This window comes from Athene noctua, chromosome Z (assembly GCF_965140245.1).
Source record: "Athene noctua chromosome Z, bAthNoc1.hap1.1, whole genome shotgun sequence".
Lineage (NCBI taxonomy): Eukaryota > Metazoa > Chordata > Aves > Strigiformes > Strigidae > Athene > Athene noctua.
Window position 1 is genome coordinate 36,022,708 of NC_134077.1, and position 27,094 is coordinate 36,049,801.

General features: G+C 38.3%; 1 protein-coding gene across 5 annotated transcripts in view; it reads right to left on the reverse strand.

Annotated features, from left to right (window-relative positions):
• The window catches only part of FER (FER tyrosine kinase), a 203,155-nt gene that overhangs the window by 135,326 nt on the left and 40,735 nt on the right, over positions 1–27,094 (reverse strand). For all 5 annotated transcript variants that reach the window (XR_012635484.1, XR_012635485.1, XM_074931319.1 and 2 more), the window contains exons 6-9: positions 19,570–19,753; positions 16,994–17,131; positions 15,938–16,057; positions 1,034–1,156 (exon numbers count right to left, since the gene is read on the reverse strand). Coding sequence is in view for 3 of the 5 variants with exons in the window: in XM_074931319.1 (XP_074787420.1) it covers positions 1,034–1,156; positions 15,938–16,057; positions 16,994–17,131; positions 19,570–19,753 (565 nt within the window). In the remaining 2 variants the exon portion in view is untranslated. The remainder of the gene's footprint in view (positions 1–1,033; positions 1,157–15,937; positions 16,058–16,993; positions 17,132–19,569; positions 19,754–27,094) is intronic.

Below are 27,094 nucleotides of genomic sequence, written 5' to 3' on the forward strand. Positions count from 1 at the left end.
GTCTGAACTATTCTCAGAGACAGAAACACCATCAAACTCATATAGTTCAAATACAGTTCATCCTTTTAAGTAACATGCAACAAGGAAGGTAGGTCAAGAACCAAAAAACTGGAAAATAAACTGAATACAATCTTCTGAGTACATTCTTCTCACCAGAGAAAGAACATGAAAGTACCTAATCAAAACATTGATATCATATACATACACAAAGTTTTTTATATGAATGAAATACTATCCAATGTATAAAGTGATAAGATGCCTTCAACAAAGAGCTTCAAGACTTCTTCAGGGAATGAAGACAAGATTACTTGAGGACTTGCATTCCAATTTGCTGGTACTGTAAACTAATATTTATAACCAAGTTAGTAAGGTTATGACTGCAACAAGAATCACAAAAAATATCACTACAGACAGAATATTTATTTATGTGTTGAATTAACTTCAGTTTAGACTGGAATGGGAATATATTTTCTAACCAGGGGTAGAAAAAAACCCTAAAGATCTTGCCCAAGTATAATTTGTTATAACAATGTTTTATTTATGGCACTATAAACCACTAACTAATCTCTTGCCTTCATTATTTACTATGCAGTACTACAGGGTATCAGCTTTATATTGTTTCATTAAAAAAATGTAACAAAGAATGAACTTAATCTGATGAGTTCCAAAAAGTCTTTCACAAAAATTGTACGTACACAGTGAACTCTGTCAGAGAGGCAATCTGAACTGACTCCTTCCATCAATCTAAAGTTATAATACTAACCAAAGGTCCATTTTTTGAGTGGTCCCAACACTATGGCAATTATATTAAGCTAATGGAGCTGCTCAGTTCTCAAATTAATTAGGACCTGCAGTGGGTAAGGGTTATTTTTGAGATGGGAAACTTATTGTTGTTTTTCACATTAATTACTTCTCACAAAAGCAGAACAAGATTAGTGGAGGTTATTTCTTATTTAAGTCTTAGGAATTGCATTATAGATGCTTTTCCCTCAATTTATTTCAAATATTTCAAAAAAATTTCATTTTGACTTACTCAGACTTCTTTTCACAAGTCTTGGAAGACTCTTCTATCTTTTTCTCCAGTTCCAACACAAGTTCCTCTTTGCTCAAAAGGGTTTGCTGTGTCTGAATCAGTTCTTCTATTACTGTTTTTAACCTGTAAGACATAGATTTCAGAAATCCACACTGTGAATACACAAACTGTAAACATTTGGGAACACTGTATTATTTTTTTCTGAAGATGAAATGGAGCATTATTCTTTAAACTACCTTACTCAGTGCTTGGTGATGGTTTTTTGTGGATATGCCTTTATATTATTAACCCATATTATTAAAGATCCCACACTAGCCTCTGTATACATACAAGTTACAGATCTGCTCTGCCTGCAGACTGTCCTATCAGGAAAACTTTTTCCAGATTGTGTGATGAGTTCTGTCAATTAATGCCTTATTGCTTTATGAAGATGCTTTATGAAAGACAAAAGCCTTCCAACTCCTGAAGTACATGTTAAATAAATACACAGAAACAGTAACTGGGCTGTATTAATCTCTAGAAATAACAAAAATACAAACTGATACTTTCTGTTATAAGTGATCTGCATATTTTTCTCTACAAATAACTTTTCTAAAGCAACACAATCTGTGGTAATGGTTAATTCAAAGGAAAGATAAAACTTGGACAATACTCCTCAATCCAAATGGAGAATGGGTTATTGTATATTAAAACCACTACTGATATGGTTTATTAAGCCCAGCCAGCAACTAAGCACCACACGGCAGTTCACTCACTCCTCGCTTGCAGTGGGATGGGGAAGAGAATTGCAAGAAAAAAGGTAAAAACTAATGGGTTGCAATAAGGACAGTTTAATAGGACAGCACAAGGAGAGAGAAATAATACCAATACTACTAATAATGCTAATAACAATATGTAAAGTGAGTGATGCACAATGCAATTACTCACCACCTGGAACCCGATGCTCAGCCTGTTCCTGAGTCACAATCCCTCCTCCCCCTGGTCAGCTCCCCCAGTTTATATACTCAGCATGACCATCACATGGTAGCAAATATCCCTCTGGCCAGGTCAGGTCAGCTATCGTTCCCTTAGCCTATAGGCCATGCCTCTAATGTGTCTGTTGAATTCATTTAAACCATGACTTTGGGACTCCATCTCTTGTAACAGTCTTTCAGGGCACAAGAGATGGTGTGTGGTGTTGGATTGCTGCCTGCTGCATCCAGAGCTCATGGCTGGTGTATTTGGTGTGTCCCACACTCACAGTCTGCAGGTTGAAGATGTTGATCTTGAGGACGTTGCTTGATGCCAGTTGCTAAAGGCAGTTCAAGTTGTATCACTGCTGCATTTCCTTTGGTATCATCAAAGTCTATCCTTCACTGATTTATGTGATTCTTACTATAATACCATTGATACGGCATATAGCAACTGTAGCAGTGATGACATACAGTGGCAGAGTTACTTAGCAATTAACATCACACAATTTAATTCACTGGCTATTCTCACCCTGTGGTGATGCAATTCCTCCCCACACACACAGAGTCTCCATGTTACGTTGCTTGGTCCTTGTGTAATTCCAACCCCATCTGGACTACATACCAATCTGGGGAGGTAAGGGCTCCTAATGCCAGTGAAACAGAGTGTTTAAAGCACCCGTTTGATAAGCCTGGCTCATGCTCTCCCTATCACATGGGAACAGTTATAACAGTCCATTACCTCCTGACAGCCTGGTACACCTGTACCTGGGATGTGGTCAAGGGAGAACAATAACAGAATTGCAGATCCATCAAGTTCTTGTGCAACTGGTGGAAGATACCAGAATACCTCATTGTTGAAGCTAGGCCAGAGTGAAAAGTATCTAACAAAAGCCAATTATCTTGGGCCCTATAAATAGCAACCCCAAGGAGACCCTTTGAGCTCTTCTGGATCACAGCAGGCCTGTGACAAGCATCTCATCTGAGTTGGGACTCATCAATGGTATCAACTCCTCGCCAATGCATTGTATTCACTCTAAACTCAAGAATAGGGACATTTTGACTTTGAGCTATCTTCTCTTTCACCCACTCTGTCTCTGCCTACCACTGTGTTTGGGTATATACAGTTATTTTCACAAGTGTGGGTAGATACTTATTTTACTGGATCCAAACACTTTCATATGTCTGTACATCTTGTGTTTGTGAATGCACATGTATGTATGTATGTACTGATTTAGGGTATCACAGAGAGTGATTCACATTAGTGTGAATCTTGTTATCTTCAAATCTGTAGTTAAGTTTTAATTATATTTTACTGAATTATTTTGTAAATCTTTAAATTAGTTAATGATTAAGTGTTGCTAGTCATTAATAAGTCTTGATTTGCTGATAAATCATTACCGTGTTAAGACTTCCATTCATGACACACTCAAAATCAAATCCCCTTGAGGTACAGATCAAACTCCCCCATCCTTCCACATCACCCACCAAGTGCACTCAGGTCCTTGAGCAAAAGCAATCCCACAGATGGTTTCTCCTTTGCCTGAGGCAGGACTAACCCAGATGTTCTTTCCTAACATATTCTTCACTACAGGGACTTTATCTCTTTCTACAGTAGATGAAGGTTTTGATCCAGCAGGGCCAGGTCGATTGGTAGATTCTCTAGTGTTAACTAATGCGGTGGCTTTTGCTAAATGTGTATCCCAATGTCTGAAAGTCTCACCCCTGTTGCTCTCAGTGTAGTTTCAGTAGTCCACCATATCATTCAGTTTTTCTGGAGGCCAGTGCATAGGGAACGCGATATAGCCACTCAAGACCATCCCCTTTGGCAGAGATGTCTATAAGGTGGTTTCAGAAATGAGTCCCGCTGTTTGACTCAATTCTTTCTGAGATACCATGTAACACTTGCTTTTCAAGGTCCACAATAGGGTTGTTCTAAGCAGTGGCATGGGGCATGAAATGTTTCCAGCAATCCACCACTGGAATGGTGTAATGGTTGCTTCCACCATTGTAAGCACACGGCACTTGCCTTGGCATATTTGTGGGAGTGCGATATAAACAATAAGCCAGGCCTCCCCATATTTATGTTTCAGCCATCATCCTCCATACCAGAGGCTTTAACTGCCTGGTTTGCTTCATAGCAGAACATTTTATATTCATGGATAACCTGTGCAATAGTGTCCATGGTCAAGTCCACTCCATGGTCAAGAGCCCATCTATATGTTGCATCTTTTCCTTGATGGCCTGAGGAGTCATGGATCCTCCAAGCTAGAAATAATTCACCCTTATGTTGCCAGTCCAGATCCACCTGTGCCACATCAGTCTTAGCAACCTGATCCACATGTTTTTTTTTTTTTTTTAAATATTACTCAGTGGCCCTACTCTTAATATGTGGGCATCCATGTGAGGTATTTTCACAACCAGCTTCTCTAGCTGGGTAGCAGTATCTTGCCACAATGGGGCAGCCCAGATGGGTTTGCCTTTGCACTGCCAGTTACTCTGCTTACATTGCTGGAACAACCCCCACAGGGCATTTCCCACCATCCGTGAGTCAGTATAGAGATAGAGCACTGGCCATTTCCTTGACCAGCAATGTCTAAAGCTAGACAGACGGCTTTCACTTCTGCAAACTGGCTCAATTCAACTTCTCCTTCAGAAGTTTTCTGTGACCTGTTGTATAGGACTCCATATAGCACCCTTCTATCTCCAATGCTTTCCCACAAAGCATTGGAGATAGATCCCATCCACAACAGGATCCATCAATGAACAGGGCATATTGCTTCCCATTTTCTGGCAGTTTATTATACAGTGGGGCCCGTACAGCATGCATCACCTCCTCCTCTGGCGGTATTCTGAAATCTTTGCCTTCTGTGATAACTTCCAGAATTCCTGAGTAACTGGGATTTCAAATCTGAGCCCGTTGTGTGATCAGTGCGACCCACTTTACTCCACGTGGCATTGGTTGCACGGTGTGTAGAGACGACACTCCCTTTGCACATCCAGCCCATCACTGGCAATCAGGGTGCCAAGAGGAGCTGTGCTTCAGTACCAATCATTTCTGAGGCAGCTTGAACCTCTTCATATGCTGCCAATCTCCCTTTTTCAGCTGGAGTGTAGTGGACCTCAGATCCTCTGTATCTCTGACTTCAAAACCCTAGGGGTTGGCCTCAGATCTCCCCTGGTGCTTTCTGGCAGAGGCTTCACATAGGGCCATTCTCCCTGGCTGCAGTGTAGAGCACATTTTTAACACCTTGTCCTGCCCAGACTGGTCCAAGGGTTACTACATGAGCTCTCCCATTTAATTTGGTCAAAGGCTTGTCAGTGTTCAGGGCTCCATTTAAAATCCTTCTTGTTCTGAATCATTTGATAGAGAGGGTTTACAATTAGAATGTAATCTGGAATATGCGTCCTTGAAAAACCCACAATGCCTAAAAAAGCTTGTGCTTCATTTTTGTTGGTCGATGGAGACAGAACTGTTATTTTGATTATAATATCCACTGTGATCTGACAACACCAGTCTGGCCATTTTATTTCTAAAAACTGAATCTCCTGTGCAGGTCCCTTGACCTGACTTTTTTTTTTTATGGCAAAACTGGCCTTCAGAAGGATCTGAACTATTTTCTGCTCTATCTCAAAAAATTCTTTGCTGTGTTGCCCTGTATGATGTTGTCATCAATGTATTGAAGGTATTCTGGGGCTTCACCCTGTTCCTGTGCAATCTGGATCAGTCTATGACAAATGGCAGGTGTCATGGCTTAAGCCCAGAGGGCAACTGAGTACCATGCAGTCACTTGCTCACCCTTTCTCCCCTCGGGAATGCAAAGGAGGAAAAATAAAGCAAAAGGCTTAGGAATTGACATAAGGACAAGGAGGGATAATGGTCATGAGCAAAAGACAGACCTGATAGGGAAAGAAAAATAACATCAATTTAATTCAACCACCATCACCACCACCACTTAACAATCAGAGTAGGACAGTGAGAAGTATAACCATATCTTAAAAACACTTTCCTCCCACCATTCCCTTCATGGGCCCAGCTTTGCTCCTGATTTCTCCACCTCCACCCATGCAGGGGGACAGGGGATGTGGGTTGTGGTCAGTCCCTCACATATAGTTTCTACCCTCTTTCCTCCTCAGGGGGAAGTCTCCTTGCACTCCTCCCCTGTTCCAGCATGGGGTCCCTCTCATGGGAGACAGTTCTTCATGAACTTTCTCCAACACGAGTCTTTCCCATGGGCTGCACCTCTTCCTGAACTGCTCCAACGTGGGTCCCTCCTGCATGACACAGTCCTCCTAGCGACTAACAACAGCAGGGGCTTCCCTCAGAGTCCCAGCCTTCTTTGGGAGTAGCCACCTGCTCTGGCAAGGTGTTCACCATGGGCTGCAGGTGGGCATCTGCTCCACCACGGACCTCATGGGCTTCAGGGGCACAGCCTGCCATGTCACCATGGGCTGCAGGGGAGTTTTTGCTCCAGTGCATCTCCCTTTCTCCTCCCTTATTGCACTGACCTCAGTGTTTGCATAGGTGTCTCCCTCACAACTCCTCCTCACAATTCCCACTCCTCCTCCCAGATTCCCCTCCTCAAATATGTTATCACAGAGGCATGGCCACCATTGCTAGTTGGCTTGGCCTTGGCACAGAGGTGGGTCTGACTTGGAGCTGGGGAAGCTTCAAGAAGTTTCTCACAGAGGACCACCACTGTAGCCCACTTCCCCACTACCAAAAACTCCACCACACAAACAAACCCAACATAGCAGGGCTGTTTCCACCCCTGAGGCAGTCAGTTCCACGTGTAGTGTATACCCCTCCAAGTGAAACCAAACTGTGGCATGCACTCTGCTGACAAAGGGATTGAGAAAAATGCATTGGTGGTATCAGTTGTGGCATACCACTTGGCTGCCTTTGACTCCATTTAATACTGAAGTTCTAGCATATCCCACATGGGGCATGACTTCATTCAGGCCACAATAGTCTACTGTTAGTCTCCACTCTCAGATTTTCACACTGGCCATGTGAGGCTATAAAAGGGTGTGTGAGTTTTGCTGATCATCCCTTGGCTCTCCAGTCAATGAATTAGCTTATGGATGGGAATCAGAGAATCTCGATTTGTGCGATGTTGCCATTAGTGAAACACTGTGGTAGCAACTGGCATGTGTCCTTCAACCTTCAGCAACCCCACAAAAGGGTCCTCCGAGAGACTGGGCTAGGTGGACAGCTGTTCAATTTCCTCTGTCTCCAAGGCAGCCATACCAAAGGCCCACCAGTACCCTTATAGGTCCTTGAAATACCCTCTCCTGAGGTAATCTATACCAAGGATGCACAGGACCTCTGGGCCAGTCACAATGGGGTGTTTATGCCACTCATTCCCAGTTAGTCTTATTCAGCTTCCAAAAGAGTTAGCTTTTTGGATCCCCCTGTCAGTCCAGAAATACAGATGGGTTCTATCCCTTCATATAGCACATGGCTGTCCCTTTATATGGCACATGGCACCAGGGTCCATTGTGCACCAGTGTCTACTAGAGCATTATACTCCTGTGGGTCTGGCATGACAGGCCATCAAATGCACAGTTCAGTACACCCAGTTGTTCCTTTCCTGCACCTGGCTAGAGGCAGGTCCTCTCTAATCCAGGTCACAGTGTTCATTATTCACCTTTTGTAAACATGGATCCCTTCAAGAGGATTAGAAGTTTGATCAGCCCTTCTGCTCTGTCTGGGAAACTGCCCACTGGAAACTGGAGCATCATTTTTCCAGGAAGAATCCCCTTTTGTGATTGTTTTTCTTGCAACTCATATACCCATGCCTCTAGTTGAAGTAGGTTTTCTATCTGACTTCCTCATGTCCTCTCCATGGTCACACAGGTAAAAACACAGAATATCCTGTGGTGTGTACCTTCTATATCCTCTCTCTTGATCAGCTGAATGCTAACTCCTAGTAGCTGAGATTACAGGCCCACACAGGTGGGGAGCAGGACATATCCTCATTGAATTGCTGGAACTCCCACGACAGTTTCTCCACAGCCAAGATGCAGGCCCACAGGGAGGAAGAGAGATTGCCTTCTTATTGTCAGAGTTGGCCAGCCACTTTATTCACCATTTGACCCTCACCTTCTTTCCAGCACATGACTGCCAATGAGTTGGCATATGACAGTGGTGCACTTCATAGAAATTTCCACCACATGGATTATGTGTATTGGATTTCACATGGATAAGTGGGTAATTGCACATTATCCAGATCATTATAAATCATCTCCAGCATGGCTAATTCCCTCAGGCACCGGATACCTCTCTCCATGGTGGTCCACTTGCCTGGGTGACATGTAATGTCTTCATTGAAGGGATACCTTTACTTCACGCCTGACAGACATCACCTCCAGAGGCTGAGGACTTGTGTCTTTTTTCCAATCACCTTGTCAGTGTCCCCTTCCCTAGACAGGGATCCTAGCTGCTTGGCTTCCCTATCCTCTAATTCTAAGCTACTGGCCCCGTTATCCAGCATCAGAGCATCCAAGTAACAATGTGCTCACTTGGGTGGCAGCTGAAATCCTTCAACATATCTCACAGCTCACTTCATGGATAGGATCGGGTGATTATCTCTGGTTCTGCCTCTTCCTTCTGGTCTCATAATGATCCCGGTTCACATTCATCCCTCATTAAGAGAACTGAATATTCTGCGTATTTCTTCTGTATAGGGGTGACTGATACCAGCACAGGTTCGTTCTCTGTTTCACCTGCACTGCCTGTTGCTGGGGTCTGAGTAGTCGCAGTGCCTGTCACTGGGGTTTGAGTAGCCATAGTGGCAGTTGCAGGGGTTGGGGGAGTTGCAGTGCTTGTCATGAGGGTTGGAATAGCTGCAGTGCCTGTTGGTCTGTTTTCACTCCCTTCCCCCTGCTGCATCATATCGAGCAGTGTTTAGTAGATACTGGCCCAGGCCCAACACGGTGCACTAAGTTGTGCCTCTTTGGAATAGCCACAGCATTTTCCTTTCAAATATTCTATCACTTCATCAGGGTCCTGTAGTTGTTCAGGAGTGAACTTCCAAACTATTGGAGCTGAGAAGTTCTCTAGATACCTGCCCATATTCTCTGACATGCCCTGAAACCCCTAACTATCTAGTCTTGGGGCAGATTGCTGGGTGGTATTCTTAAAAAAATGCTTGTGTAACCCTAAATGTGACCTGAGACACATTCAGGAGACATAGCAAAAAGAGCATGTTGCCTTGAACATCTCAAGGATATTCAAAATTCTCAAATTGTAACTGTAATTAGCCTGGAAGAGAAAGGGGAGGTGAGAGAGCAGGAGAAAGTATCCCCCCCATCTTACCCACAGACTCGGGTGATTACTAATCAATTCCAAGAGAAGGTGCCCAAGATACAGGCATGACAACAATGCCACATAGAAATATCAGCTTAACCTCATGACCAGTGATGTAATCAAATCATAATATTACCCAGTACAGCAAAATGATACTCCTGATCCCCCTAACCCAGAGGTGATAAACATCACTGCAGGGAATAGTGCGTATAAGGATTTACATAACACCACTATGTGAACAAGTGAACCAACACTGTGAGCAGAGACTAATTAACTAACATAAAAAATGTGTGTAACAAATTTGTTTTAAGATGCTCTAGTCAGATTTGTCATTATCTCAACCCTTCATGCTTTATGTTGGGCATCAAAAAGGTCTGTGGTGGTTTAAGCCCAGCCAGCAACTAAACACCACACAGCTGCTCACTCACTCCTCCCCATGCAGTAGGATGGGTAGGAGAACTGGAAGAAAAAAGGTAAAACTGGTGGGTTGAGATAAGGACAGTTCAATAGGACAACACAAGGAGAGAAGAAATATTAATAACAATAATACTAATAAAAGAATATATAAAGCAAGTGACACACAATGCAATTGCTCATCACCCAGAACCCAGTGTTCAGCCTGTTCCCAAGCCATGATCCCTCCTCCCCCTGGCCAACTCCCCCAGTTATATACTGAGCATGACATTACACAGTATTGAATGTCCCCTTGACTAGTTCAAGGTCAGCTGTCTTGGCTGTGTCCCCTCCCAGCTTCTTGTGAAAATTAACTCTATCCTGGCTGAACCCAGTAACCAAACAGTCAACAAATGTACAATAACATTTGCACTCTAAACAATGTAGATAAATGGATCACATAATGATGAATCCTAAAATGCATATCAAAATAGGTATGTTGATTTCAAGCCAGGAGAACAACTTTTTAAAAATAAATATGTGCACCTCGTTTCCTTCTCTGCATTCATCTATGCATTTTTAACTATCTTACCCTTTTTGCTTTGTATTTTCAAGTTCATTTTCAATAAAGAAGTTACTGAAGTAAAGAGTGAAACGAAGGCAAAATACATATAGTACTTATCACTTCACAGGTCTATTGCCCCATACCATTCCAGACTCGGGGGTGGCACAGAAGGTGAACTAAGAGTAATCTAAATCGACTCTAGATACATAGGAGCCACTTTCCATGTCCACATGTAACAAACTAACTGAATGATTTGATTCTAAACATTGAATTAGTTCTCTCTCCTCCCAGTATACTTTATACAATGTTGATAAAATATATTCTTTATTCAGACAGTCCCTGACCTTATCTTGGAAGACTTGAATTCCTATTAAAAAGCCATATGACAAATGATAAAAGTTTATTTCCCAAATGAACAAGCATCTGCATGTGTTTATTTTGAGATAAGGGAAATACTTAAAACATTTCTCTCCAAGTAAAATCCCCACAGCTCTCTTTTTAATAAACATTTTATTGATTTTAGGCTATCACAATCTGTACGCTGAACTCAGAAATGACAATTTTCTTACACTGAGTCTCCAATTTAATATTAACAAACTTCTTTTAATACCTTGCTAAGAAAGTAATTACCAATTTTGTAACTTCAGATACTGCCTTTTGGTCAGCTTTCTAATCAAAATTTTAATTAACATTGTATTGGCTTAACACTTGATTTACAGGAAGCAGATGTTACATCTAATGATCAAGCACCAATACTCAAGAAATTAAAACCAAATTATGATTATTCATCACTGGAAGGTATGAGTGTATACACACAGAAACAACATATTAAAGTATTTTACCATTTCAAAAATATCAGATTTTATATTGTAGCATCAGATTGAAATAGAAAGTTGATGTAGTTCTCCCTAAAACTTACGAGATACTTTAGCATGTTTGTATTTATCTCAGAGAAAACAAAACAAAGCGACCATATACACACACTTCTATTCAACCTCTGTGTTTAGTTTTAAACAATAATTTTCATTCACACTGGCTAGACATCTCTGCATCTGCCTTGTATCATCTCGGTTGTGGTTGTCAAAGGAAGTTCCTTGTGGCCTCATATTTGCCTCCTGGGTAAAATCAGTTTACAAAGGTATTTTATTACTAACAGTCACTATAATCCTTATTAGCTTTAATAACCACAGAATCCCAAATGGTCAGGTTTTAGTGGCATGAGAACACATAAATGAGGCCCCAAAAAATCTAGAAAGCCAACATCTTCAGACTAGATTCTGGCTACCTGGAGAGCTGCCTTTCATATTTCTTTAGTCATTAGCACAGTTCTGCCTCAAATATCAATAAAAGTATGTGCTTACAGAACTTATATTTTGGAAGATTTTAAAAATTAATTTGGATATTAATTCATATGCCCACTGATCAACACTTACCTCATCCTGGTCTCCTTCTCTCAGCATCTTGAAAGCATAAACTTTTATTCTGTTACTCTTTCCAGAATATCTCAATATTAGTCAGTGACAGTCATCAACATTTACCAAAAGATGCCATACCTCTCTCTCACTACTTAGGAAGGTTAGCTTGTCAACACTGACTTTTAACTACCTTCTTCTGTCAAAACTTTATTCATAAACATAAACTTACCTAAAAATGTAAAAGTGAGTCAGTTTTCTCATCATGTTTTCTCAAAATACAATTTGTGAAAATCCTTAAACAGTAATGTATGTAAAGTTGTCATTTTCCCTTCACATATTCAAAACAACTGATTTAGCCAAAATAACTGATTCTGAATCAATATATGTATTTGAATCTATTAAAAGTCTGTGAAATAAATCCACTATGTGTACTGGATTTATTACATATGGTAGATAGTGAAGGTAGTTCTCCTGTGCAGGAGCATAACTACGTAGTATTTTGAAGATTCCAGGCCATGATCTCAATAATAAAGATCAACAGTCAAATCTCCATTGTTTCAGCACATACAGAATGGATTTTTAAGAAGTCATCATCTATGGATAAAGGATGTAATATCTTACTTTCAAATTTCCAATCATACACAGTCTATTTTTTTGGCTGTAGTGGTTTTAAAGCAAGACTATAACAAAATATATCTAAAACACAGTTAACAAGGTATATGAGCAAAGGCAGTTACAGAGAACTAAGCAGTTCTGAAAGGAAGGGTTCTCACCTGCACTAAAAAGCAATTAAAAAGAAGGACGAAGGTGATGAGTAAACAGTTTCTATAGTGCCAAGAGCTAGGGGAGCTTCACAAAAATCTGCACTGCTTAATATGTTCATAATAATTCAAATAAAAGGACCGTTTAAAAAATGTCAAAGAATACTGACAGTAAACATTATTTGAGGTAGGGGAAAGGGCTGAATGTGAAGAATACAAAAGGATTATTCTGGATCTTATGATACTCAATAACTTGACTGTCATTTAGAAAGCAGAAAAACAATCCTAAGCTTTGTCAGTGTAGTGAATGGCTCTAAAGCTTACCATTACCAGTCAGAAATGAGAACCTCATGATTTTGTGAAAACACTGGTTTGATACACTGTCAGAAAATCAACGATTCTCTAGGATTTGTAAGAAACCAAGCAGAACAAGCAGGAACAGGGAAACCTCAGTATGCCTCTTTCTAAATTACGCATCTGGATTACTTGTGCAGTTTTGGTCATTCATCTCAAAAAAAATACAGTAACCTTGAAAATCTTCAAATAAAGATGATGACTTTGATAAAAAGATATGAGTAAGTTTTGTGAAAGGACAAATTAAAGCTAAAGATGGCTCTGAAAAAGAGAATACAGAGTATGATAGAATTTTACAATATCATAAGTGGAAAGAAGTAGATCATTCCTATTCTCATCCAAAACAAAAGCATAAGAGCCATAAAATAAAACTAAGCAGCAGGTTCAGATACTATGATGTTAATCTCTAGAATTCCTTGACCAAAACTTCTGTTGACAACAGATACTTACTTGTACATACCGAAACTGACTGAACAAATTCATGAAAGAAAACCACCTCTAAGGCTATTATAAACAAATGCTACTTCTGTCTCAAAACATTAGTTAGCTGAAAATTGTGGGAGGCTGAGAGATCATTCTGAGGAAACAGCATTGCATCATTATTCTGTTCCCCTTCCTAGACTTTTCACTGTTGGCTAATGTAAGAGAGAAGGAAGTTGGTTAGGTCAGTCTTTGGTCTGACCTAATACAATTTCACTTTTTTGCTTAGAGTCCTAAATCTATACCAGAAAGTAAACACCCTGAAGACAGCAACACTTAAAAGAGCTATTTGATTCCTGTTCCAAAAATAATGTCACACCCTAAAATTTCACAGAATCACAGAATCGTCTAGGTTGGAAAAGACCTTGAAGACCATCCAGTCCAACCATTAACCTAACACTGACAGTTCCCAACTACACCATATCCCTCAGTGCTATGTCAACCCGACTCTTAAACACCTCCAGGGATGAGGACTCCACCACCTCCCTGGGCAGCCCATTCCAACCCCTAACGACCCCTTCTGGAAAGAAATGCTGCCTAATATCCAGTCTAAACCTTCCCTGGCGCAAGGGGGCCATTACCTCTTGTCCTACCACTTGTTACTTGGCTAAAGACTCATCCCCAGCTCTCTACAACCTCCTTTCAGGGAGCTGTAGAGGGCGATGAGGTCTCCCCTCAGCCTCCTCTTCTCCAGACTAAACACCCCCAGTTCCCTCAGCCGCTCCTACTACGACCTGTGCTCCAGACCCTGCACCAGCTTCGTTGCCCTTCTCTGGACACGCTCGAGTCATTCAATGTCCTTTTTGTAGTGGGGGGCCCAAAACTGAACACAGTCATCGAGGTGCGGCCTCAGCAGTGCCGAGTACAGGGGTGAGATCCCTTCCCTGTCCCTGCTGGCCACGCTATTGCTGACACAAGCCAGGATGCCATTGGCCTTCTTGGCCACCTGGGCACACTGCTGGCTCCTGTTCATTTCTCTCTCAAATTCACAAAGTAATTTAAAGTGGTTGAATGTAAGATTTGTAACAGAACACACTGTATGTATTTATATATGTAAGCAAATATGCAGACGCATACTTATAAATACAAATATGCATTGCATCAGAATAATTTACTAGAAAGGCAGCATTTCTTCTCTTTCAATTTGACATGCTGATGTCTTACTGCAAAACAATGGCATACAGAAGACAAGCCGAACAAGAATTTAGTTTTCTTTTTGAGCTACAGAAGGCAGAATCTTTGAAAAATTATAAAACTTTATTGAAAAGGGAGATGTAGTATATATATTTTTTCCTGTTACTGTGCAGAACTACATCTAGATGTACAACATAGTTTAAGCCGAAATAATCTAAACTTAGTAATTATGCAGAAGATGTTATAAACAGAATCCTTTAATTATCAAGGGATCCTAAGAAAGATGAATCTGCTTCAATTTAAGGAGAAGTCTGACAAAGGAGGCTGAAACTTCATATTAAAAAGGGTATTTCAATACGTATTAAAGAATAAATTTCCAAAAAGTAATCAGATTGCATGGAAAAAAGAGAGGGTGATTAATAACCTTGAAAAGGAATTAATAAAATCCAGAGATTCTGTCATATTGAGAAAACACAAAGATTAGAGTAATCTGCAGAAGACACTGCAATGTGTTTATGTTTGAAACACCTCATCATTATTAGGACTCACTATGATTTTGGTTTTCAGAAAAACCTACAAGAAATAAGGATCACAGTATGATTAAGCAGATGAAAATTTTTTAAAAAATTAAAACTGTACAACACACCCCTGATATCTTATTTAGATGTTATGCTTTGTAAAGGAAAAAAAACTTCAAATAAGTCAAACATGGACTGAAATACAGTCCAGACAACAAAAACATCATCAACCAATGAAATTCTGAATTTTTAATTGCCATGATCAATATATAAAAATTTTTAAAATTAGATGTACAAATAATAGTTGCATTCTCACAAGTAACTGGATCAGACCATTTTATGCCAAAATTTGAAGATGATAATATAAGAACATAACAACTTCAGCAGGAGATTTGTTCTCCAATAAAACGTGATTAAAGGTGAAGCTGGTAAAAGTAATGAAAAGATTTAATGAGGCAATATATTAACAATATACAGAGATAGGTAGTGTATCACCCTGAATAGCTAAAAGCTCCATGAAGTGCAATACAACAGCTACACCTGTGTTAGTAAGCCAGTGTATTTTAAAGGTCATCTGAAAACAAAAGCAAACACTTATAAGTGGAATAAATATATTCATGAAAGTTTTCTGCACAGCAATTTAAATCACTGTACTCAGTGGTGTCATCAAAAGACTTCAGTATTTTTCCTACAGTACTGAATGTGGAAACATTTTTGGGAAGATGAATCGGTGTGTTCACAAGAAGGATTCATGATGGATTTGGGGCATTGTGTAAATTAACTCACAAGGACAGGAACATATATTGAAAGTGGTGGCAAGTTTTTGGCGGAAGTGGGGAGGATTTTTTTTTCTGCGAAGGAACCATAAAAAGAGCATAGGAAAGAGCATATAGCATGAAAATACTGTTTTTAGAAACTGGACTTTAAAAATTAGGACACAGCTATGCAATGATCTGAGTGAGCCTAGATACAATGTATAACAGCATTTCCAAAGGATGAAAGGTTTGTGAAGAAAGACTTACATGACTTGTAAACCTTCTGCTGTTAGATTATTCCACATGATCTCATTAGCTTGCAGGTTTTCATTTTCTTCTAGTAAGGACGTATCAAACTCTATTTCTTGTTCAACAACTTCTGATGACCTTATTTAGTAAATAAATGTTACATTTTCAAAATTAACATATACCTTTGAGTAGGTATAAAGCAAATAAAGCAAATCATTATGTTTAAAATTTTTTTTATAACTATAATAAAGTTTACATTATATATGAAGAAAAGGTAGCAACTGGATGCATATACTTTTTCCTCTGAATGAAGAACACAGTCTTAAAATCATAGCAGATAATAAAATGGCATACAATTCTTTGAATTAATATCACAGCACAACCAAGTTTCTCAAGGGCCTTCAATGTGAACATTCCACTCTTTGCTATAAGTCTGCATGTGATAATTATCAATTTGCACATAACAAAAAAGAATGCAAGAAGTCTTAGGACTATTTCTGCACACACTAATACAGAGTAACAGTTCAATAAATGGCAAATAGTTTATTTTTAAAGTAAAAAACTTCCTTCCATTATCTGCATACTCTGTAGTCTCAGGCACTGCTCAACCTGCAGTCACTGCACAGTACACAGAGGTACCTAGAGGTCACCTCAAACTAAAATTTGGACAGTAAGAGAAATAAAGCAGAGAAACTCAGTTTAGCCCAGAATGCAACTGCATCCAAATACACAGTAAATTGCCTCACACCGAATCTGGACTGTCATGTATAGTCTGCTGTCAGTACCAAAGTTATGGCTACATGTAATAATGGTATCTGGAATTTTGTTTTTCTAGAGCCAGACAAAGAGACAGATGGCTAAAGAAACAGTCAGATTAAAAACCTGAGTTTCAGCTCATTTTCTGTACATACAAGTAAAACAATTTTCAAAATACAATAAAGCTTTACAAGTAACAATGTAAAACGAACCAAACAGAAACAAATTCAACTCTGATCACTTAAGCAGTGCTGCAGTTTAATGCAGGGTTTTCTCAAGAAGAAACATGAACATGCACACCAAGATGAAAATGTATACCTGTGAGTATCTATGAAGTCATTATACTCAGAATTAGGGTCTATCTGTTCAACCGAGGTCTGGATCTCTTTATGGACATTCACAATCTCCTCTGTTACAAGACTGGTGATCTGGCTATACTCATCCAAGATTCCTTTTCTAGAGAGGAAAAAAAATTCTAGTGTATAACATGGCACTGAAGGCATAGATGGCACTGAAGATGCTTCAAACTTTCAATCTGCTGTTTCTACAAACTCTTGTTGCAACTGGCTAAAAAGGGAAAAAATAAGACAATATATTACTCAAAGAAATAACAGATCAGCTGTGGCCCTTTCTTTACAGATTGGCTATGAGTGAGAACAATATACCTACATACAGGGTAGCTAAACTAAAAACTGTAGAGATTACAAGGAAAAGGGATGTATACATCTCACTGATAACACTGTTACAGCAAGCATAAAGGACTTATGCTTGTCATAACCTACACTAAAGCTTTTCATGTTCTGACTTACAAAATAAATAAATTCTGCATAAGAAAAAGAGTCACAAAATAGTGTGCTTTTCCTTTAAAAACTGTTTTTTATTATTTTAACTATCTTTCATATATTTATTTTATGGTTTGTCATTCACATAAAAGTAAGCATATATCACAAGTTAGCATGTATTTACAAAAAGAAACAAAATCAAGCAAGAAGTTCCTGTAAGAAAGTACAAGTCACCCAGTCTTGTCTTTACCTGCTTCCAAGAGTGGGAAAAAAAAAGTGAATAGGGAATGGTAAAATAATAGGTGATACTGTGCTACTACTTTTAATATCATCCAGTGGCATATCCTCAGAACACCCTCTTTAACATTTAGCTTTCTATAAATAAACGCTCATAATAATTTCCTATTTCACTTTTGTATCTGATAAACTTGCTAGCTTGCAAGGCTCTGAAACATAGTGAGCTTTCTTAAAGTACTGATGAATTTTGGCCAGCTCAGAGGAATGTTCTGAGAAAAAAATATCAACAGATTTTTCCTGGATAAGATCTGAAGTTATGTTTACTCTGTAAAAAGTTATATTATTGGGATTTTTTAATACTTTGTCTGAGAAAACAGACAAGAGAAGGCATTAAATCTTGTCTTGCCTGCGAACAATATGTATGAAAAGGTTCCAGAAAATAGTTCAGGATGTGATGAAAAGATACGTGAATGTCATCTACAGCAACGACATATCGAAGAGAAAGGGAAACTATGTCAACTACCAAAAAAAAAATCATTAGCAATGTTAGTCTACATTTCAAGTTCACCGAACTAAATCATTTGCAAAATCAGAATTATTATGCAAATATGTTGCACACAGATGGCCACGCCAAGCTCTACAACTGAAATCACTACCTCTGTACACCAAAGATACTAGATAGGAGTAATTTTCTATACATTCAGATCTCACAAAAAATGTCTACGCAGTGACAAAAATTTTTACAGGTTTTTACTCCAGACAAAGGTGAGTGGGTCTTGTTTCATCATAAAATTCTTCAGTGAATTATCATATCACAGTTCTGAAAAACTACCTTAATTACAGCACACGTTTAACTGTAGGCTTTTTCTGTGATTTTATATACAAAGTTAAGATTAAAAGGACTGTACAGAGACTACTACAAAGGTCTATTTCATTTTGATATCTGCACCACAATCAAAGAAATTAATATGATACTGCATAGGGCAGCTAATGGTGTCTGTACCATGTGAGCATATAAAGTGGGAAATCCCCAACACTCCCTCACTGAAGATGGTGGTGTGCTGAAGTCAAGATGAATGTAGACTTCAGAGAAGGTAAGAAAATTAGAGTGCTTCACATCTAAATGAACCATACCTACTAAAAAAAGTAACTGCCCTTTCTTTTAGGCTGATTTAAACAACACCCCAGAAAAAGCCGTACAGAACAGACTCCCTAATCAACTCCCATTCTTCAGGAAAGACAGAGAGGCATGGTGTTTAGAAACCAGAAAAGAGGGCTTAAAGTGCTCACTGTCTGTTTTCTGAGATCATCAGTTTGCACATCTTCTGTAATGGTATCAAAAATGATCTTTTCAGAAAAAGGTAATGTATTTTTAAGGTTGGATTCCTTATAGTGAGAACAGGCTTATATGATCCTGTTACTTCTCTCACACATTTGATTAACCCCACATCTGACCGGCCCTCCTCCACAATGACTTTAAAGATAGTTGGCCAGTTCAAAACAAATTTGTTGCTGGTGGAATTTCATAAAAATAAGACAACCAGACAGACAACAAACTTGCCATAGTATATCAGCTGAAGGACAAAGCATGAACTAAGCTATAAACACTGCAGTTAATCTGTAAGATTTTAAATTTTTATGAGAGAGAGCGTATTGATAGAATGTTTAAGTAACCACTCAAAAATACTGACTGCATTTTTTGGATAGACTTTCTATGCACAATTATTGTAAACTGGAAGATGGCAACAACTTTTTTCATTATCCCTTGATATATAATTAATCACAGTTTATTATTTTCAAAGAATCCTATAAATTAACCAGAATATTACACATACAGAATTCCACAAGTTAAAAATATATAATAATACATCTTACAGGGCTTTAATCATTTCTTCTTGCATCTTCTGTAGTGAATCAAGTAACAGAGGAAGTGTAGTATCATAATATTGGTGTTGATGTAACTGTGCTCCTTTCAGTGCCAACACATACTGATTATGCAACATATGAAGCTTCATAGTAGCTTTATCACACCGATCTTTAGCCTTCTCAGTCTCCTTTCCTAAAAGAAAACAAAAAAATAAAAATGCCCATGGCGATTTGAAAGAATACTAACTTTTAGATAACATAAATCTAGTATTTTTATGTTGTTTGCACCTTTTTCTACTGTAGTCTTTCCAAGGTACTTCCCTGAAGAAGGTCATATCTGATCATTAGTAAGACCAAATGTCTTGGTTTTCTAATTAAAAGACTAAGAAAAAACTGATGTATTTTTTTTTGAGCAGAAATGTGAGAATTCTTTATCTAGAAGTATATGAAAACCACTATCTACACAGGTATGAAAATCATATAACTATGAAGAATAAAGAACAAAACTCATACATATGACTACCACAAAGCTAATCTTTTATTTGCCTCAGAGAAAATAATCATTTTTAAATTAAGAAAGTTAAGATGTCCTATAAGGTCAGATACATGATTCACTAACAATCTGTCACTGATTGTGAGCAAAAAATGCTATTGCTACATACCATCTCAATAAACCAATGGTGCAGTCTACATATGAGTAGCTAGATTCTCACACTATTAACTCCTGTCAAAAACGGGGCAGTTTCTCCACTACAACTTAACACCTCCTTATCACTGTCAGTATCCTAATCAGGAGGCTGGCTCTACAATCTCAGGTCTACTGTATTAGAAACCAGAAGTCCTCAAACTCATGCTGACAAGAGCAGATCAGTGCTGAACCTGAGAGCTAAACCATACTTCAAGAGGTAACCTATTCTATTCTTTGCCACAGTAATTACACAGCAGTGTAACTGCACAACTATGTGGCACTAAGTTTTATGATTTTCCTAAGATCTCCAATGACAGATAACTTTGCAACTTCCTAGTAACACTGAGGTATGGTGGTATGCTAGTTGAAAGCATTTCCCCACCTCCCTGCCCCTTCACTCTCCAACATAAATCTTTATTGCTTTAAACCCTTACTTACTTCTTATGTGCCATGGGTATGAAAAACAGATTCTATCATCCTCTGCAATTCATGTTTTATATATTAGATTACATATTCTCTTCTTGTGTCCAATCTTCTAAACTTTATACTAATGGACATACTGGTCTTCCCTTTAAAGTCCGTCTGTCTTTTTGCAGTTAACTGATTCACAATCTTACACAAGTGCAATTTTACGTTCCAGATACTCCTAGCTCATAAAAAAAATTAAGTATTTTTTAAATAAAGAAAAAAACGTGTCTTTTTTTTTTAATACCAAACAAACATGGCATGTTTTGGACTACTTTTGCTTTGGTATCTGATCCTGCCAAGTAAGACTATTTTTTTGAGACTAATCTCTTAGTTTATCATACTGTTTCTAACTCTACAGCTGCCTTTCAGTGCACTTTCAGTCCCTTCAAGGCAAAGTGATGCCTGGGAATTTAAAACTCTGATACAAAGTAATGAAACATTGAAAGACCACCCAAACCTAATCTCAACATACATCCTGCAATGTACCATAGGATACATTATTATGGCAGGACCTCATTAACAATCATTCTCCAAGCAGCTTTATGCAGTTTTTGCACCTCTACTAGAATATTTTTGACTTGATCATGCATTGCCCTTGTCATAAAAGGATATGAGATTATTCTGACATGATGTCTTACAGAGACACATAAGCTCTTACTCATATCCTTGTTATCTTCTTTATATTTATGAATTGTTTCATTTTTTCAGCAACTAAAGACATTTTAAATGAATCCTGTACCTGCAGTTATCAAGTGCAGATTCCCAAATACGCGTACAGATAAACATGCATTAACTAAACCAATCTCACTGAGACAGCTACCTTTCTTATAACCTTAACATAATTTAAGTAATGAAAAAGATTTTAACATTTCTACCACCCCATCACAAAGTAGCTGAGAAAGAAAAGGAATTATTCATAGATAAGTGGAAGAACAGAGGCTTGAAAGCAGACTTTGAAAAGCTGAAATTGTGTCACATGAGAAATATCGAAAGAATTTTGAACTCCAATAAAAATATAGAAATTTGGCATGTCAAAAAAAAAAAAAAAGAAGAAGTTGAAAGTTGAAGGAAAAACCTGTAAAACAGTAACAAAACCTTTTTCATATACAGTGGAGTCAGCAAGCTTGTCAGTAAATGTAAAGGACAGCCACTATATAAAAGGAGCTGCTAGGATAAAATTCTTTTTTGCATCTGTGTTCACTATGGAAGACCTTCAGAAATTTCCAGGCTGAAATGTCTCTTTAAGAGTCAATGAATCTCTCTCTTCTACAGTGTTAGAATAAGAGAATAAATAGAAATTATGAGAACTGGAAGGTAGTTAGCTTTGGAACTTTAAAGGAACTTGAAAAAGTTTTAGTTGAAATATTATGATTAGTTTTCAGAGGAGGAAGTAGGCATTCACTGCAGTGCCCCAGGCATATCAGTTGAGTCCTGACACATGAAGTGATGAAGATGACAATGAAGATGCTGCAGAAGAAAGTGAACAGGAGAACCAAATGTGAAGACCTGGGAAAAAACCTTAAAATGTACTGAATAATTTACCATTTTGTAATTTAATGTGTATTTATAGAAGAATGGGCATATAGCATATGGGGAAAAACACTATTCAAGTTTAGTAAATGTACTCAGGAATGAGATCTTGGCGTTAGTACAGAAAGACCAATAGAAATGTTAACTCAGTATTCAGCAGCAGTTAGACAAGATACTATTTAGCAAACAACTAGACAGCATTGTTATGCCACTGATTAAATCCACATAAACCAGCACGCAGTTATTTCACCTCAAGGAGGACATATTGGAAATGAAAAAGGCTCAGAGAATGGCATCAAGGATCAGAAAGGTAGGGAACACAAGGAATTCAGAAGGAATGACTAAAAATGAGGACTCCTGAAGCAACAGGAGACCAAGGAGCAATATCTGAGAGGAGACACACAGTTAACAGATCTTCCCAACTTCTTTCAATGTAACAGTTGTAAGGCATTATATGGAACTAGTATGTATTTTGTTAAAAATGGGATGTTCTTAACTAGCCTGTCTCTAACCTACTCTGTCTTTTTGTTAAAGTTACCATAAGCATGAAAAACTTAGACAGTTTAATAGTGAATGGACATGTATACACCAAAAAAAATCATGAAGTGCTACAAATAACTAAGAGACACACCACTTCTGACTCAGGAACTCCCTAGGTAACAAATTACTATGAAGTTGAGCTGTTTGTCCCCGTCCCCTGTCCCCTGTCGTCCCTCCCTCCCCCCGGTGTGGTTCTCTAGACACTTGCTACCTTGCCACTGTCAGCTACATTTTAAATCCAAAGTAATAAAAATTATTTTAAAAGGACATTACATCTGCCATTTAATTGAAAACAATCTAGCTGCTGATGTAATTTTATATGTGGAAGGAACAGATTTCTTACCCTATAGAATCACAGAGTCACCTTGGTTGGAAAAGACCTTGAAGATCATCTAGGCCAACCGTTCACCTAACACTGACAGTTCCCAACTATACCATATCCCTCAGCACTATGTCAGCCCGACTCTTAAACACCTCCAGGGATGGGGACTCCACCACCTCCCTGGGCAGCCCATTCCAACACCCAACAACCTCTTCTGGAAAGAAATGCTGCCTAATATCCAGTCTAGACCTTCCCTGGCGCAACTTGAGGCCATTACCTCTTGTCCTACCACTTGTTACTTGGCTAAAGACTCATCCCCAGCTCTCTGCACCCTCCTTTCAGGGAGCTGTAGAGGGCGATGAGGTCTCCCCTCAGCCTCCTCTTCTCCAGACTAAACACCCCCAGTTCCCTCAGCCGCTCCTCCTACGACCTGTGCTCCAGACCCTGCACCAGCTTCATTGCCCTTCTCTGGACACGCTCGAGTCATTCCATGTCCTTTTTGTAGGGAGGGGCCCAAAACTGAACACAGCAATCGAGGTGCAGCCTCAGCAGTGCCGAGTACAAGGGTCAGATCTCTTCCCTGTCCCTGCTGGCCACGCTATTGCTGATACAAATGGTATGGTATACAATCCCATTTTTGCCTTGACAACTAAATTCCTTGTCTATATACATTATTCCTCAACTGAACACCTCAACTAATTTCAGAATAAATCAAAGTATCATACACATTCAGTTTCTAAATAGAGTAGGCTACACTGTCAACCTGGTCATCTGCACACCAAGACAGACACTAAGAACTTTCTGGAGAATAAGAAGCATGTGAACATGGGAAAATAATAGAAAGTGACTGAAGAGGGTTTGGAGGGCAAGAGATCAAGTAGTACTTAAAGTACAGGAACTGGATAAAAGAGGAATGGACAAAGCAGCTCTAAGTCAGAGCTGGGATCACCAAGTTTTGCTTGCTCTGGCCTATTCCCCTGGGAGATACACTGATAAGGGAAGCAGGAAGAGGGAGACAAGGTGATAGCAGAGGGAGAAATGATGGATTATTTCTTGGGGTTATTGTATGTTTGGCCACTCCTACACAAGCATGCCCTAGATTACATAACCCAAAATTATTTTCATATATCATAGTTTGAGAGCTTAAAACCTACAATTTACCCATGCATATCTTTAAAATACAACCCCTATAGCTTTCAGCCAGAATACAGCAGATGTCAAATTATACTGTGTACCATAAATATAGGCTTCTGACTTACGAACCACAACAAACAGCCTTCAACAGTTAAACTAAACTGAAACTTTACACTAAAAATTACCACAACCACATAACTACAGACTTATCAATACTATCTCTCTTTCAGAAACTGCATTAATGCTTAATCTATCCCATTTTCTCATCTGCCTTGAGGACTAAATTCCTTTGCTATATATTATTCCTCAGCAGAACGCCTCAAGTAATTATAAAATAAATCAAATTATCATATACACTCAAATTTAAATACAGCCTTAGAACCTATAATACAAGAAACATAGCTACAGTATTATTTCCATATTGTAATTTATTTTTTAAAGCAGCAAAATGCAGCAAGGCAGAGGACACAATTTTTCTGCATGTCAGTTAGCACAGAGGAAAACATCCGATTTTCTTTACCTGTATTATGGACTTCATAAACAGATCGAATTAAAATTCCACTGACATCAGTTTTTGACAAAACTGCTTAATGTTTTAAGAAACTGACTGTGCACACACTATGTCATATTATAAACAGTATTATGAAGTCTGCAAAATTCAATTAAGAAAGTTTGACATTTGCAAAGAAAAGGCTGGCATTCTTTTTAAAACATTCTAGAGAGTCAAGTATTTCAATTTCTAATAAAAACTCTTTTAAGATTTTACTACATGTAGAACAACAGAGTCATCCAGAAAAAAAACAGTTTAGGGTATTTTCTATTAAAAAGGCAGACTTGCTATTAGGAAGTTCTTACAATGGTGTTAGTCTCTTATAGGACAATATTAACCTAGAATGAAAGAACAGAAACTAGACAGGACAACCAACTGAGAAAAATTTCAGCCCATAAAATTAATCTTTTTTAAAATAAGCATCAATGTACAGTGCAAATGTCTCAAAGAAACTGATTTCAGAAAATAAATATTGCAAATACAGAAAATTTCATACATATTTTGGACTAAAAAAATAATTATATTGTAAAACTCAGGTTTTTACTCCTTTACAACTTTATCTGATTGGTCAAAAATAAAAGTCAAAACTCATATTCCCTTATATGTTAACTACATTAATTATCACTAATTTCAACAAAATTTAATACTAATGAAGTCTTCAAATTTGCATTATAGATTTTGATGTTTTATTTGAAAAGCAAAATTCTGATTCTGTGGAATACAGCATAAAGCACTTATAAATTCACACAGGACAAGGATCCACCTCCTGAACGTTACCTGTAGTGTGACATTTAAGACTCTAGTCTCTACCTACTACTCTAAGTCAAGACTCCTACTACTCTAAGTCAAGACTTGGTAGAAGTGTCTAGATGTTCAGATTTCAAATCCAGCTTCATGATAAATGTTAAATTAATGATTGAGGCTTAAATCTACTACTGTTCTGCAACAAAAAACTGCAGTTAAGCTGCTTTAGTTACAGCCCTTCAGCCAAATCTTACGGGCAAGTAAATGCCTAAAAGCCAGAATTATTTTCTTAAAATATCTACTCTTTTCAAGAGAAACAGCATACCATGATGTCCTGGTTTCAGCTAACATGAAATACAAAACTTTCCCCTCAAAATCAAAAGCTCAAACAAATATTTTGGATTGGTTTACTAAAGAAAGACGTCAAAAATAATTCCAAAGCTGAATGCAATAAGAAGTTATTTCTTTATGTCTCCATTGTAGATCAACTGCTAGTAAAATCACGTTCAACACTATACTTCAATGGATATATGGTACAGTTAGCCCTGAACTTCTGTTTCATCGCAAATGTAACAAATCAGCCATCCACTTTGGACAAAGCCCTGTATCAATGACATCCCACACTACAGAAAGATTATATAATTTTCCTCTCTGTGTGGCTTTCCAACAGTGGTCAGAAAAGCTGTCTGTCTAGAAAAGCTCCTGGGAGTAGCAGTAATTAAGCTATTTGTTCTTAAATTTGCATTCCTTTGATTTGTTTCTTTGGGACCTTTGAGCACAGGAAAGAAGAAAATAAAAATAAAAACTTGGGAAGGCAAAGACAGCTAAAATCTAAGCATCTATTCATACTTGAGATGCTCTCGCAAATTTTTGCATATTTGTTTGCTTTTGAAAGATAATATCATAACTGCTTTTTGAGGAGGCATAATTGAAATACGAAGCATTCTTAAAAGTTTGTGAAAACAACATAAATCTGTCAGAGTTAGGCATATTTTGGAATGTCTACAATTATAAAGAATTTCTTGTCCAGTTTTCATATATCTCAGACAAAGTCTGTCTGGAGTCCAGTGTTACGTTATTTCAAGAAAGACTGCCCCTTCTCACTCTTGGGAACTTTAGTGGCACCGATAGGTATGACCTTCAGCCATTTTCGAGTGATAACAAAGTGTTCATAAAGAAGCAATGGAGATCATTGTAAAGGCTTAGCTCACAACAGATGAATTAACTTTCTGCATTTATAGCTCCTGACATTGCAACATCACCTTTGGCTTCAGCGCACAGTGAATGCTGTCCCATGACAAAACACTAATAAAGATAACATCCACCTGACAAAGGTATCATTTTATTACACAAGTCCAGTTTTTGACAATTAATTTAATTTAGTTTCAAAAGCAGGCAGACACACACCTGACAGGACAACAGAGGGTTATATACCCCCAGTAGAAACACAGTCACAAGCCTTAAATATGCCAGAACTGTGGAAACAGAAAAGCAGCAGAATTACAGGATAAATAAAATGAAAATTAGAAGGCCAATCTGAAGATCTACACATGAGTAC